Source organism: Myodes glareolus, chromosome 2, assembly GCF_982192425.1.
Source record: "Myodes glareolus chromosome 2, mMyoGla1.1, whole genome shotgun sequence".
Taxonomy (NCBI): Eukaryota; Metazoa; Chordata; class Mammalia; order Rodentia; family Cricetidae; genus Myodes; species Myodes glareolus.
The window spans coordinates 66,224,471-66,240,692 of NC_142027.1; the positions used below are offsets into that span (position 1 = coordinate 66,224,471).

General features: G+C 48.1%; 1 protein-coding gene across 2 annotated transcripts in view; it reads right to left on the reverse strand.

Moving 5' to 3' along the window:
• Mylk (myosin light chain kinase) overlaps window positions 1-16,222 on the reverse strand; it is a 201,552-nt gene that overhangs the window by 36,976 nt on the left and 148,354 nt on the right. For both annotated transcript variants that reach the window (XM_087901132.1, XM_087901131.1), the window contains exons 19-22: window positions 13,893-13,943; window positions 13,023-13,150; window positions 10,252-10,405; window positions 3,227-3,529 (exon numbers count right to left, since the gene is read on the reverse strand). In XM_087901132.1, coding sequence (XP_087757258.1) covers window positions 3,227-3,529; window positions 10,252-10,405; window positions 13,023-13,150; window positions 13,893-13,943 — 636 coding nt within the window. The remainder of the gene's footprint in view (window positions 1-3,226; window positions 3,530-10,251; window positions 10,406-13,022; window positions 13,151-13,892; window positions 13,944-16,222) is intronic.

Below are 16,222 nucleotides of genomic sequence, written 5' to 3' on the forward strand. Positions count from 1 at the left end.
AACCTCCTGTGACCTCTACTTCCCCCACCTATCTGCTAATGCTTCCAAACTCATTCCCCACCTACGCTTCCCGGAGAACCATCTCCTGTTTACCCAGAGAGAGCTATCTTTGCTGAGAACTCACAGCACCCGAGGAATCCACTGAGGACTTTGACTTGGGGCATCCCTACCCTCTTCTCCCACTCCCTTTTCCTCCTCTCCTTCACCCCTTTGTCCCCGTCTTTCATTCTCAGGCCTAGCTTGTGCAAACTGTCCTTCCCCCTCCTCCTCCCTCTTGGATAAGACAACCGAGCCTGGAGTGGGAGTAGCTTCCTGTCTGGAAGCCCTGGGTGGCCTGGACCCTTCCTTTGGATTTCAGGCAATTGCCCACTTCGGTTTGTCTGCAGCAGTGAGAGGGTTTGGGAGGCTACATAAGAGTTCAAGGGCAAGGCCACTGCCCCCCAGCATGGCATTCCCCATAATCCTGAGCACGGCAGCCCTGGCCTCCTGAAAGTCAAGCTACACCTCCATTAGGGCCCCTGGGTTGATTAGGGATCTGGTTGCTTTGGGTTTCTACATCAGGGCCTGGGTGACTTCCAGTCCAGCCAGTGACCATGTTTTCTCTGTATCTGTCACTCCCAAAATAACATCCGCAAAACACTCCCCGCTCCACCTATTCTGCCTGTTCTCTAAGTCGTCCAGTGCAGAAGGATGGGGTGTGTTGGAGCGTTAAGAGGCAGCAGATGGTGGCTTTGTTATTTGGCTTTCCCCAACATACATTTGTAAGCAGCCAGTGGATGGGAGCCATGAACCAAGGCCCAGGCCAGCCTCCTCTGTGGCAACTGTGGCTATCCAGGGAGCCTGTATCCATCCCGAGGAGGGTTAAGAGTGAAGTACCCAGCATGCAGCTGGCTGGATGGTGCATAAAGTTGGTGTGTTTTCTACTTCCTTCTACTTCCTTCCTCTGGAGCCCTCAGTTGAGGACTGTTTCATACCTACTTTTGGAAAGCCAGGAGGTCATCATGAAGGCAGCTACACAGAGAATGCTCTGGGTTACATGGGGCTTCCAGGGTGGTCTCTCCCCGTCTCCTTTAGTGCCTCACCATGCTGCCTACTTGACACCCCGAATATCTCTCTAAGAGCATTGTCCCTTCTGTTCTCCACCTCTGTTTTAAATCCATACTGTTCTTCTTCCTCTCTTTGCATAAAATTCAGCAAAACACCCCACACTCTGGCCTCTCTCTCATTCACCCCCTCACCAGGGCAACCATTTCCCCACCCTGTGCAAACTCTATGGACTTCTATTTCAAAGATCACTAGAACACAACAGGCAATTCCAATGACCCCGTCCCTAGCTCGTGGTCTTTAGCATTTAGTGCAGTACACTTGCAACTTGCCCCCACCCCGTGTCTACAGTGAACTCAGATTTCTCACAGTCCCTTCTTCTAGCCTCACAGGCTTTTACACTACGGCACAAGTGCTGACCTTTTCTAATCTCTGGGTGACCTACTTGGTGTTATCCAGTTCTCCATTAAACAGCAAAGCTTTCTGAAACTATAACTCTTGTTTGAGCCTTCCTCCCTTCAGGTATCCCCCCCTCCCTTCAGGTATCCCTCAGATACCTCTACTAAACTAGTCTGAAACTAAAACCCTCCCACCTCCCAGTCTTTGGTATCAAGTTCCCCAAGTCAGTGCGGGGACAGCCGACAAACCTCTTCCCTCAGTCTGACCAAAGGAGAACAAGCTCTGGCCTAGACAGCTCTGGGTTCATGTCGCCATTCACAAGCTCTGTGACCTGAGGCAAAATGTTCCACCCCTCTACCTCTACTTCCCCTCTGTCCGAGGAGGGCAATGGTGGTAGTGCCATGTCACTGGGTTATGAGGACGGAAGCATTGAATGTAAAAATGAGGATGCTGTCAGCATACGGCAGATACTCAATGACTAGCATCAGCCACATGCCTTAAAATAATAACCCTCTAAGTGTCTCTTGAATGTGTGCTAAGTTATCTAAGCCAGGAACTAGGGAGTCATCTTGGAATCCTCTCATCTCTCTCTAATCCCTCATCCAAAAACTCATCAAGAGTGATATACTCTACCCTATGGAGATTTAGTTCATGTTCCTTCCCTATCCCTCTACCAGACTGGGATCGCAGAGGCTCATGGGGACCTGGCTGACTCCAGACTCACCTTCTACGCCATCACCAACTGTAGGCCTTCTCAAATGTTCATGGGTATATGAATGCCTTCAGGAGCAAAATGAGGCTTCAGGGAGCCAGGGGATAACCAGGCTGAGAATACACAAGGTTGCCACACTGCAGTCTTATTTGAGTGGCAAAGCTTTACTGCCTCCCAAGTTTGCTTTCTAACAGACCAGCCACATCATCTCCCTCTCTTGTCTGCAAAGCTTTGGCGAACACTGTGATTTTATCTAACTATCCTTTTCACTTCCTTCTGTTTCATCTCACATAACCTCTGCCCTCGCCACACTTAAGCTTCTCAAATGCCACCTGCTTCTGTCACTTCCTACCCTTGCACAGGCTGTGTCCTTTGTGTGGAATGCCCTTCCTTATCTCCCCTGCTTCTCGGTGTACCAGTCCCTTTTCCAAGACACAGCTTAAGTGTCAGCTCTTCCAAGAAGCTTTTCAACCTCCCTGGCAGGATTTTCCACGCTTACCGAGCTACCCTTCCCTCTTTTTATTTACATCACCCTAGTGAGGTGCATCTGTCTCTTTGTAGCTGTCTGTGTATATTCCTCCTTCAACTTGAGTTCCTTATCTTATCTGTCCTGTAACCTAAATCCTGACGTGGAGCGGACACTCACCTGTGAGAGCAACAAAAGTGGGGAAGGGGTGAGAGGTGAGCAGAGGAACCTGAGGTCTGCCTGACAACCCGCCAGCCTATGAACACAACACCATCACCCTCTGGTGGCAAGGTAACGACATTTCTGGTACCATGTTTTCCTTCACTGAGTATGATATCAGTGGTCGCAGGCATCGTACCCTAGGAAGATATTCTGACGCTGACCTACAGCCTCAGCGCCTTGGCTAATGAGTTTTTGAAAGGCCCTAGGAACTTCTTTCAAAGGATGGGTCAGCAACACGGTCTGAGAAAGTAAGAACACCAAAGGTACTGCCAGCCACTCCTCCATATCCAGTCTCTCTCTCTGTGAACCTCCCAACCTCTGTAGATTTGGTCCAAATTCATGCACATTTATTTCAAGCCCAGGAAGAAATGAAGGCAGCCTACCCTCAGGTTTCTCTCCCACGGCTGTGAGTTCAGACTCCTGGCTCGGCTCGCTGGTTCCATAGACGTTGACGGCACGCACCCGGAATTTATACTCGCGGTCAGGCAGCAGGTCTTGGACATTGTAAGAGGTGCTGCGGCAGGTGGCTAGTTCCTTCCACATCTTGTCCTCTGTGTCCCAGATCTCCACATTGTAGGACTGTACGGCACTGCCTCCATCATAGGACGAGCCATACCAGGACAGGGTCAGCGAGGAACTCCGTATGTCAGATGCACAGGGTGTGCCAGCTGGGGGGTCTGGCTTATCTGGGGATGAAGAAGCACAATGCCACTCAAATTTGATAGGACTGCAAAAGAAGAACTTCCCTCAACCCCAATGCTGGGAATAAAATCTAGGATGCCTCTCTCTCGTGCACACACCCCCACTCCAGAATCAACCAGTCCTAAACTGAAACATTCTTGAGTTAGCTCTGCCTTGAGGAGAGCTGGGTAGTGAATTCAAGCTCTCGACCTTTCATACAGCCTGGGTTAGCAATGCACAAAGCTACCAGTTCTGAAAGTCCCACGTATACCTTCCTGCTGGGAAGAACTGCTATCCTGGGCGAGTTATGCAGACCACAAGTTACGCTTTCTTGTACTTGGTCCAAGTCATAAACAATTTTTTTTCCAGAGTAAACAGATCTAGGAAGCTATGTAGGAGCTGTGGACTATTTTCCATGAAAAATACGTTTTGAGAGAAAGTGGTGTGTGTCCGTGTGTGTGAGAGTGTGTGTGCGTGTGGTACCACGTGTCTTTCAGGCTCAAGGTCAGTGACCTGTGACGTCACTTTCTCTGGAATTTGGGAAATGCTGTCCCATTAAGGTGCTTGATAGCACAGCAGATAAGTTCTTAATCAGGTAGATCTGGCTTTGAACACAGATCTGTCCCCGCCCAGGAGCTATTAAATGCTGTGCCTCAGTTTCCTCATCTGGACAGAGTGCTGTGAGGTATTCTTAGAATGCGGCTGACTTGACCAATGGTTATTGTTACTAAGAAGCTTATTTCGAACCGTATAGTGGGAAAAAAAACCCACTTCTGTATTACCTCTTCGTTGCTGTTTTGGGTTTTGGTGCTGCAGAATACCATACATGCCGAGCGCATGCGTTACCACCAGGCAGCAGACCTTGCCCAACACCTTCAACTCTCATGGGACTGGAATGCAGAAGGGAGCCACAACTGTAAACCATCGCTGTCCCTGACTAAGGGATAGAAAATGGACTGAAGGCACAAGAGAGAAGGGGCCCTTTTGGCTGGCTGCCTTCCCACTCAGATGACCTGGGCTCAGCCCAGTAATGTTGCTCATTTCAGCCATACTGCAGCAGCCAACAGTCTAACGAGGCCCCTGAGTTTCCCTGCATGCTGTGAGTTGCTTATCTGAACCAAACTATTTTTCTGATCCGTGTCTGCAGTTGTTTGGTTAGCTACATGTGTCTGTTAATTACAGAAAACCCTTCCTCCTCCACCAACCGAGTTCGAGTTCCCTTACAAAGAAGCAGTTAAAACCACATTGTGCGGATTTGTCTGTGAATGCCAGTAAATTTACGGCCAGTGTGTTTGTCTTTCTTACTGGGAAAACGGTGTTAACATGTAGCTCTTAGGATTTCTTCAAGTACCGAGTATACAAACACGGACAGGCAAGTAACTGACTTCCATCTCTTCTCTTACTCCCAGCCACACAGGAAGGCCAAAGAGATTCCGATAAACGGCCCTATGACCCAGTGAAGAAACATCTATATGTGCCTGTGTACACACACACACGGGTTTATGTATGCAAATATAAAAGTACATATTCATATGTACACACACATTCCTTTTCACTCCTCCATTTTAATTCTTTTTCCCCCTCTATTTATGTATTTATTTATTTATGTATTTATTTAAATAGGGTCTCATGACCCACATTGACCTTGAACTCATCCTCTAGTCAAGGATGATCCTGAGCTTCTGATCCTCCTGACTCCACTTTAGAGTCCTTTGATTGTAGGCAGTGCCAGGACACCTGGTTTATGTGGTGCTGGGGCCTAGAACTCAGGGTGCCATGTTGGCTAGAGAGGCGCTCTATCAGCTGAACTCCACCCCCAATCTCCTGTCCCCTTCTTCCATATTCCAGCTTAATATTCACTGCCTGGTGCCTTTTGTGCCCAGAAACCAAAGGCTGGCTCTACTCTAGGAGTGACTCCGGGATCATGCCAGAGCCACCTCCCATCACTGCGCCCGGGGTCACAGCCACACTGGTGGCCTCTGCAATGGAGTCACTTTCACTGGTTGTTTAAGATGTTCTCTTAGAAGATCTGTTTGCTCTGAAGGATATATTGGTCTTTTTTAGAAACATTTCTGGTGTTGGCAAAGATGTTTATTATTCTAAATCCTCTTAGAGGCAAGTGGTTCAAGTCTTCTGGAAACCAGCTAAGGAAGTAAAAGAGCCTGCTGGGGGAAGAAAGTTCTCACTGTCCCCATCCCAGGCCTCCTGGCAGACGCAGTCATGGAGGTTTAGACATGCGAAGACCCTGTCCATTGGCCGATTCCCTCCTCTCTGCTTTGCTTTGGAAACAGCAACTCGGAGAGCTCAGCGTTGCTCAAGAGCTGCTGCGTGTGCCGGCCCTGAGGCAGACGTCTCTAATTTACGTGGGATGGAGTTTCTCTCAGGCAGCACAAGAGAAGGTGCAGAAAGTGCAGAGGGAGGCGTACATTCCAAGTAAAGCGCTGCCACTGTGAAGGAATTTGGTGCCCAGGAAAGAGTTCAGAAGTCCTAGAAGTTTGGGACCCCTCCTCCACCCGTATCCTCAGAGCCAAGAGCTGTGTCTGCTGCTCTCTATTCTTTCCAACCCACGGAGCCCACATGTGTCCAACTACCCAGCGATGAGAACCTTTACGTGGGACCAGGGTTCTCCCACGAGCCTATTTGCTAAAGACAGACACATTCAGCCTGGGCAGTACCTGGCAAACAAGAGACTGGTTTGGTGTCTGCAGTTGGACCCATGCTTCCTCAGAATTCTCCCAGGGCTCCCTGGAGACATGGCTGACAAAAATGGGAAACCCAAGGGTTCCTTATAGCTCCAGCTGCAAGATTTTGGGCTCAATAAAGGGTTCCTATTCCTGGGAAAACAGATGACCTTGTCTGTGAGGCTTCCCACTAGCACAGCTTCCCCTTGCCCTCTGTGTGTTTGCCCACACAAAGTCTGTCTGTGAGCTTCTAAGCCTGCCTGGATGGCCATGCATAGATCCTGAATTCAACAGCCGCCGGTCTGAACTGCAGCACACTCTTGGAAAGGGACTCTCGGGGGCCGAGGCTGTGTTCAGCGTGCTGCTCAGTTTCAACTGTCAATCTGACACAACCAAGAATCAGCTGGGAAGAAATTCTTAACAAGGAATTATATAGAGCAAGGAATTATATATGTGGGCATGTCTATGGGGGAATGTCTTGATCACTAATTGATGCAGGAAGACTCAGGCCATCATGGATAGCTAGATTCCCCAGACGGGGGTCCTGAATAGTATGAAGAGGAAGACCTAGCAGAAAACAAAGATGCATTTAGTCTCTTTGCTCTTGGCTGTGGATGTAAAGTGAACTAGCTGCTCAAGTTCCAGCCTTGGGTGCCCTGATATGATGAACTTTAACCTTGAATCGTAAGCTAAATGATATCCCCCCATCCCCGCCGCCCTGCTAAAGGTTGCTTTTGGCCAGGGTTCACTAACAGAGCAAACTGGAACACTCACTAGTCAGCGACAAAGGAGAGTCCCACAACTCTGTGCACCCAGACAGGGTTTGGTCCTTTCTAGGTTATCAGTCAGATTGAGATCATGGGAGCATCTTGTTTATACAGTTTGAATAAAGCCCCTCTAAGGACCATCCCCCACCCTTTCAAATCATACAAGTTTTAAACTCAGGTGTTTAGTGTATGTTGGGTGTTTAGGGTTCTCTCTGCTTTGTTTTTCTCCTTTAGAGTTAGGTAGAGGCCACTGCTCCTCCTCCCTCCTCCCCCAGGCCACACAGAACAGTGGTGCAGGCCCAGGCCCAGGCCACGCAGCATTGCTAATTCTTACACTGCTTCTGAAAATATAATAATAATTAGTCTCGGAAATAGCTAAGGATCCCTCAGTTAGTTTAAGTGCTAGTTTTTATTGATTTGAAAATATAAATCACGGACGATCTGGAAAGCAAACAGCTCTTCAAAGAATATGTCATAAGAGATCTCTGCAGCTAACAAGTACAAGTTGCGTTTAACTGGCCTTATTTAGCTGGCCCATCAAGTGGATGCTTCTCAAGTGCTTGAAAACTATCTGGCGTAGGTGGAACAATTTCTGTTTTATCTCATTTACGTTTACATCTACTTAGTAAACGCTGATCAGATAATATGCAGATGTCCCTGGAGACGCGGAGGTAAATCAGCTTAATCCTGGTTTACTTTGGCCTGAGTCTAAATTCATGGACTCTGAATGAATGTAGCCTTGCTGTGGCCATCAATACAAGTCCTCATTTTATTGAGTGATTCTATTCTTAGCTCTGGGGTGGGGGAGGCAGACAGAAAGCCCGCTCTCCATTCCATTCCCCTCCCAGGACGGCATTTAACATGTTGCTCCTGCCAGCTGGCAGGCGGCCACACCGATGGCCCTGTCAGCACTGGCCGGGGAGAATAAGAATCTCAACCATAAAAGGCCAGAACTGCAGCTCCTACAGTGGGACTGGGGGAGGGGAGTGTGGCACCGCACAGAGGCGGCCCCAGTGGGGGCAGGGAGTACCGGGTCCAGAAAAGCAGTTCGAAGTTTCTGAGTCCAAAGTCACTGCAACAGGGACAGATGAATGGGAAACACTGAGGAAGAGCAGGTCCTGATGCCTGGTGAGGGCACTGGGGTGTGAGTCAGCCAGTACTTTCAGGTATAGATCTAAATGCACAGCCAGCTGGATCACCAGGATCAATCCCCCAAAAGTTCCTGACTCCTTGGGAAATTATAGAAATCAACATCTAGAGTTATGAGACACACACACAGAGAGAGAGAGAGAGAGAGAGAGAGAGAGAGAGAGAGAGAGAGAGAGAGAGAGAGATTGGGTTCTCCTTTAGGCAAGAAACTCATTCCATGACCTCTTGATACACTCACCTTCCAGATCTAGGGAAGCAAAGGAAGGGAGGAGTCGGAGGAAGATGAAATGAAGAAGGGACATGGGTCAGATTGATGGGCACTGAGTGAAGACACGGACAGGAAGCGGGAAAGGACAAGGGAGAAGCAGAGATAAATGGAGTCCATGGTGGGAGTGTGCACTGATGCTCTGTGTTCTCGAACTCCTTTTCTCTAAGATCTCACTCCTTCCTACTGCTTAGGACCTGGAGAGAGATGCTACAAGGTTCCCCAGGGCTCAAGGTGGGAAGCCGAGGTCAACAATGAATTCCCTAGCATGTGGCAGCTCTCCAGACTGCATATCACCAAACTGAGGTCCCCAGCTAGGTGTCTTCATCTTGGAGAAATTCTCCACTCCTCCCCCTTCCACAGGTCCGTGGGTACCTTTGAGAGTTTGAGGCTAATTCTCCCCTTGGTCTTCCTTCTGTGTGGTTGGAAACATACCTTTCCATTTGGGGCCTAAAGTGAAGATACGAGATAAAGATAGAAGAGGAAAACTGGGACCAAAGTCAAGGACCATAAAGTGACGGAGAAGGGAGCTTCTAAGTCATCGCCAACTGCCAACTTCATCCCTGGAAAGATTCCACAGATAGCTTCCTATGGGTGAGTTCTAACCACTGTGGCCCACGGCCTTTTCTAAAACTTTTTTGTTCTTGTAGGCCCAAGGCTAGGCTGTGAGCCCTGCTGTGAAGTTGGGGTATAGTCTTCACACTGAACCCCAAAGGAGCTCCTTTTTCTAATTTTTACAAAGGAAACCCTATAAGCCTGAGTGCCAAGATCAACCGGGAAGCCCACTCAAGTCTAATGTGCACGCCAATGGTTACCAGGTCAAAGTTGTTCATGCACCCCACACGTGGAGGCCCGCACAGGCACAAAATAGCCTACTATCCACCTAGCTACCCTTCGTCCCTCTACTGTTCTGTGCACCTGCCACATGGGGAACCATGACCAAGGAAAGGCACTGAGCATTACCTATGGGAGGACACCACTCGGCAATTTAGATGTGTCAGAAGACAGATGGGGGCCCAGGAACAGTGACTGGGAAAGGGAACATGCAAACTTGAGACTCAGTCTAAATATGGGTTCAATTTAGTGGGGAGTCACAGAGAAGGAAAGGGAAAGTAGTGGGATTTAGAGTCACCGAGATCTCAGAGGAGCAGTCTCTGTAGACCAAGGGGCAGGTAGCCACAGAGTGCCGGGGGTGACGGAGCAGAGACTCCTCTGGCACAGGGTGTGCCCTGGGGTGGGGGTACAGAAAGCAGAGCCTGGCAGGAAGGCAAATCACTGCAGGAGGGTAATGTCTGTGTATTTGGCTAAAATATGGCAACTTCTCTCACTGCTGTGAGAAACAAGCAGAGAATGAAAAGTTGGGTGAAGTGAGGATGGTGGAGCCCCAGGAGCCCGGGAACTGGACCCAAGAAAAGAGATCCCACAGAGGCAAAGGGGAGCACTGGTGGCATGTCATACCTGGAGGCCACCAAGTTCAGAAGAGTCCTGCCTCATGTCTCGTAGTTCTCAGTGAAGCCAGAGGCTAAGGGCTCTGTAAGTGTGTTGGGAGGACGGGGAGCATGTGTTGGGAGGACGGGGAGCATGTCTCAAGAAACAGCATTGGCCTCTGGGCAAGGACAGAGTTCTGAGGCGCACTGATATCTCAGCTAGCCTGGGGGCACCAGACTGTAGCTTGGAGTGTACAGGTGATACAACCTTCATGTTCCAATGTCCTGTGGAGGCGGCATTGACCCTGGGCAGCGATTTACAGATACCGTATGGTGGTTTGAATCATACTCCCCCCAAAGTCTCCAACATTTGGATACTTGGTTCATGCCTTTTGCTTCCCCTCCTCCACCTCCCTGCTAAGTGTTTCCCAGACTTACCCACGACTGTGAGGTTGACTTGGGCCTGCCGGATGCCCAGCTTGCTCTCCACCACCAATGTGTAGCAGCCACAGTGCTCCTGGCGCGCTGCCAGGATGGTGAGCTTGCTGCCGCTCTCGCTGTTCTCCACCTTGATGTGCTCGCTCTCCTGGATCTGCAGGTAGAGGCGGGAGTGAAAAGGGGAGGCTCCTCCACTCTCTATTCCCAAGGACACGGGGCAGGGAGCAGGGGTTGGCCCCTTTTGTCTATTGTGGTGCATATCTGTAATGCCACTGCTGGGGATGGAGACAGGAGGATGCCTGGCACTTGCTGACCAGTCAGTCTAGCATAACTGGTGAACTCCAGGCCAATAAGACTCCTTGTCTCAAGGGAGGTGGATGGCTTGCCTGAGGATGACAGGGTAACACCTGAAATTGTCCTCTCTTTCTCTCTCTACCCCCCTCTCACACACACAAAGAACAGACAAAAAATGGAGTAATAAGGTAACAAATCATGTTACAGCATGAATGAGCCCCCAAAACAAGAACATCCTCCTAAAAAAAAACCCCAAACATGCAGAGACAAAAGATGCTATGAGAGATTGCATGATTCCATCTATCAGAAACATCAAGGACAGGCAAATCCATAAGGATAAAAAGTAGACTAGTAATGGCAGAGACTAGAGGGAGAGCCCATGATACTGGTTTCTAGGGTGAGGAACTAGGTAATGCTAGGGCTTATACACTCTTGTGTGTTGACTAACATCATTGAATTGTATCCAGTGATTCTTTTTAACTAATTAAAGTTAAAAAATTAGCCAGACAGTAGCACAGACTTGTAATCTCAACTGCTCAGAAGTCAGATGGATCAGTCCAGTTCAAGGCCAGTCTGGACAACTTGGTAAGACCTCCCTCAAAAAGTAAAAAGAAGACTGGTGGGAGAGTGCCTGCCTAGCTTACCTGAGACCTGAACCTAAAATTCAGACCTTAGTACTGAAAAAAAAATTGCAGCTTCTCATGGTGGTTTGAATGGAAGTGGTCTCCACATACTCATGTATTTGAGTGTTTGGTTCCAGGTTCGTGGAGTAAAGTTTAAAATGTATGGCCTTGTTGGAAGAGGTGTGTCACTGGGGGTGGGCTTTGTGGTTTCAGATGCCCATGCCAGGCCCAGTCTTGCTTCTCTCTGCATCTGCGGATGAGGATGTAAACGTTCAGCTATGGCTCCAGTGCCAGGCTTGCCCGCCTGCGGCCATGCTCCCCAACTAGGATGGTTCTAGACCAGCCCTCTGAAACTGTAAACAAGTCCCCAATTAAACGTTTAGCTACGGCTCCAGTGCCAGGCTTGCCCGCCTGCGGCCATGCTCCCCAACTAGGATGGTTCTAGACCAGCCCTCTGAAACCGCAAGCAAGTCTTCCTTCTGCAAGTTGCCTTGGTCATGGAGCTTCTTCACAGCAATAGAACAGGACTAAGACATTCCTCGATTGTGTTAGCCACATTTCATGCACTCAACATACAGGGCCATTGGCAGTCACACTGGATAGCACAGATGCCAAAAGGTTTCACCATTGCAGAAACTTTTGTTCTGAATTTGTTTAATCGGCTCTGAAAAGGGATGAGAGTCCTCTTTGTCCATCAGTCTAGGAGGGGCGGGGCTACGTCCTTCTCCTCCTCCCTTGAAACCAGTTCTTTTTCCCTCCCAGTCATCGGGGGCTTATCTCTCGGCTATGACAGTTTTTATGGTATGGAAACAGTGAAGAGGCTTATAAAGAATCCTCTTAACTTCTGTGGGTTCCTAATGCAGGCCCAGTCCGTTACTCTGGGGTATCTGCCAACCACACATGAGTAGCATTACCAGCACAAACAGTGAAGAGCTGGGACTTCCACGTTTCTCTACATGTTGGGTATTTGGAAATTCAAATGCTTTCATAGGGAGCATTATTATTATTCGTAGCTATACTTTTAGGTCATTCAATCAATTTTTAAAATTAATTAATTAATTAATTTTGGTTTTCCAAGACAGCGTTTTTCTGTGTAGCTTTGGAACTTGTCCCAGAACTTGCTTTGTAGAACAGGCTGGTTTTGAACTCAGAAATCCGCTTACCTCTGCCTCCTGAGGACTAAAGGCATGCGCTACCACCACAAAATTCTATTTAATATACAATCAAATATTGCTCAAATTCTACTTAATATACAATTTAGATCCCCAAATACCAAGACCCGCTTTGATCTTTTGGCAGGTGGTAAGTGGAAGCTGTAACCAGATGGAAATCAGGAGACTGGCATAGAATCACTGAGGTGATGGTGTCTGAGAGGACTTCTTCCTGCCTCCAGAAAGAAGTCTAGGCAGATGGACTCAGATGAAGGCAGGAGTAATTGTATTAAACAAACTGCTGATAGAAAACAGGGTTCATTGGCAGACATAGAAGAAAAGATTAGTAAGAACTCAGGTTTGGTGGATAGGTTCTCTCCAATTTCTTTCTTTTTAAATAATCTTTTTTCTTTTTTCAGTAACTAGGTTTTGTGATGCTAAGCAAGTGTTCTACTATTAAGCTGTATCTCTGGGCCTCTGTGTGTTATTTGAACAGGATTCTGGCTGGGCTGTCCTTGATCATACAGTTCTCTTGCCTCAGCTTTCCAAGGACTGAGATTTCAGGTATGCACCATCATGCTCCTTGCTCTCTTCCATTTCCAAAATGAAGAAGAGCAACACACTCCCTCCAGCACGGCATTTCTCAGTTTTCTGGTCCAGGAGCTATATGCCATCCTGGGGCCACCCTGCTTCCATGACTGACCTGCTTTCGGAACTTCATCCATGTGCAGGTGATGGGCTGGGTACCAGTCACTTTCCCAAACAGCTCCACAGGCTCTCCTGCTCGAACCTTCTGGTCCTCAGGGAACTGGATGATTTGAGGGGGCATAGCTAGGAGGGAACAAGTAGAAAGTGAGGAAGGGGCCTTAGACACGCTGATCTCACTGGAACCGCTGGCCATGTTGGTCTACTGCTGTCTCTCTTCCCTTCCAGAATGTTCCAGATAAGCATGGAGGTACTGACCCCTGTTCCCAGAGATCTGAGTGGTGGGACCTTGCTAGCTTTGTTCTCTTTAGAATCCCCAGAAGTGACCCACACAATTTATGCAACATAGTTATTCACGGATTGGTTGTGGTAACATTTGTGCCCCCCCCCCCCCCGTCATGGTCTGAATCTCTGTCCCAGCTCATTTCTTAGCTCAGTAGTAACTCGTGTCTAACTTTTCAGTCACCCTGGCTGGTAGGCTCAGTGTGCTTTGTGCCTTCAAACGTAGTTCCCAGGGACAACAAACAAGGATTACATGAAGCAGGGCCTTAAAGCAGTATGATGTGGGCCACCCCTATGCAGGGTAGACTGGAGGACTAAGGTCCAACTTAGCAGAAGGGACAGGAAAGCCACCAGCAGCCTGTGATAAGGCACACACAGATGGAGGCAGAGGAAGGAAGCAGGAGATGATATCGGGGAGGTGCCCACTGGGCATAGGTTCCCTAGAGAAGGAAGAGGCAGCTCAACATGTGGAGTTTGAACAAGGGAAGGGTCTCCTGACCACCACCCATACAGTCAGTTAAAAGGCAGAGGAGAAGGCCCTATTGCAAAAGACTCCCTTGTCCTCAGGTATGACTGTGGTTATTACCTGCTTTTGTAGGTGTCTTGGGGGCGGGTTTCTTTTTGACAGTTGCGTCACCTGAAACAAAGACATTTACAAGTTAGGAAGTTAAGAGGTCAGGTCTGTTTTCCCCAGAAAGCTCCTAGGTCACAGGAGGATGCTGTCCTGCCTGCTGGCCCCTCATTTATAGAAAGCCCTCATTCTACTTTGTCCCCCAACAGAACTCCTTGCCCTGATACAGACAGTGTTATGATCCAATGACTATCAGTTCTCAAGTGCCTTGGGGAGAGGTGGTAGAGGGTGGGGTGAGGCTAGAACCACGGGGACATAAGCTCTCAAAACTCTAATGCCCCTCAGAGTCCTAGTTAAAGATGATAACCAATAACTCACTAACAACATGCTCACTCTAACTTTCAGGAAATGCAGAAAGGAAATTATGTCAGATAAACCAACTAAAATTAGCCTTGGTATGGATCCAAGGGTCTCTGGCTTCCTTTGAGTCACAGACTGTGGCTGGTAGCTGTTTTTTTAAAAAAAACAAAACACAACACAGCACAACATAACAAAACAACAAAAATCCCCAAATCAAATGTTAGTTGAATGGATCAATGAATGAATGGACCCTGGGAGTGGTGGCTCATGCCTGTGATCTCCGCCCTTGGGAGGCTGAGTTAAGAGCATTATCCTGAGTTCAAAGGCAGCCTGGGCAGCATGGTGAGTTCCCAGCGAGCCTGGGATGCTCGACACCCTTGCAAGGCCCAACCCTCAAAAATCAGTGAATGAATATATCTTACTATCTTCCCTTCCTACTCTACTTTCTCCAACTCAACAAGAAAAATAACTCATACAGAAATGCCTCACAACATATCTACTTCTCTGACTAAAATTATGATACACAGGCAGAAACACTTGCAATCATTTCTCATGGCTTGATTCATCTTTCTTTCAGGTCATTTTTAAAAGTGAAGATAAAATTACATCATTCCTCCCCTTTTTTCTTCCCCCAACCCTTCCCTTTCTCTCATAAATTCATGAGCCCCTTTTCTTCAATTGTTGACAAATGATTTTTCTCCTCAGCCAAGAGAAGCCAGATTCAAAGGCTCCTTACTATATAATCCTACTTATCTGAAAGGTAAAACTCTAAGAATGGAGGACAGGTCAGTAGCTGCCAGAGGTGTTAGGGAAGGGTTGATAAACAGCACAGGGAAAGATAGCTTGGCGAGGGTGGTCACTAAATGACTGCTCAGATCATTCAGGGTGCACACAACTCTGTGCTACGGAAGCTGTGCAGGGAAAGACCCTTCACACAGGAGACCTGACATCAGGGTCCTGCACGAATCCTAGCCCTTGGGCTAGGGGACTTAGCTCAGCGATTGAATGCTTGCCTTAGCTCAGTGATTGACAAGCACAAGGCCCTGGTTTTTATTCCAATATCACAGAAAGCACACACACACACACACACACACACACACACACACACACACACGCACACACACACGTACATGCACACGCACACACACATACACACACATGCACACACACGTACATGCACACGCACACACACATACACACACACGTGGGGAGGAGGAGTCTGCAGCACTACTTACAGCCTAACTTATTATCCTCCCCAGTACTTAGCATATGACAAACTATATCTTCACTTGTTTTATTATCTGTCTTTCCTTTCCCACACGAAGTACAAGATTTTGAGGCAGAATGTTTCTGTTGTTCACTGTTACATAGCCAATGTACCTGACACAGTAGGCGGTTAATAAATTCTTACTAAATGAATGAATGGTGACCATTGAGTTACTTGGCTACTGCAAAACAGGGGGACAGCACTGGGACCAGGCATGGCTGTGGAACTGCTCTCTGATCACAGGTGATCTGGTAAACCCTGAGTATTTCCACGGAGGAGACAGTGCTACCACACAACTGGTGACTCTGAGAGGACAACAGGAAGGAGGGGTCCTGACAGAAAAACCTTAAGATCACAGGCTGGCAACTGTGGCCCAGTGGTTAGATCTAGGGAAAGGTCTGTTCCCCTCTGGCTGGCTGCCATGGATGATCCCTATCTTACTGCAAGCCTACTGTGTGCCATTCAGCCTGATCCCTATCTTACTGTAGGCCTACTGTGTGTCACTCAGTATACACTATGAGCCTGAGTGCTGGGGAGAAAACCAAACAGATGTAAGAACTTAGGACTTAGCTTTAAGGTTCTAAACATGAGGTAGTGTGGTCTACAAGAAAGGCTTTTATCCTTCTTCTTCCAAAAGGAAGACTTCTAGGACAGCTGAGAGGGTTTGAATATTGTCAGTGAATTAGACGATAGTGTTCTATTGATGTTTTTCTATTTT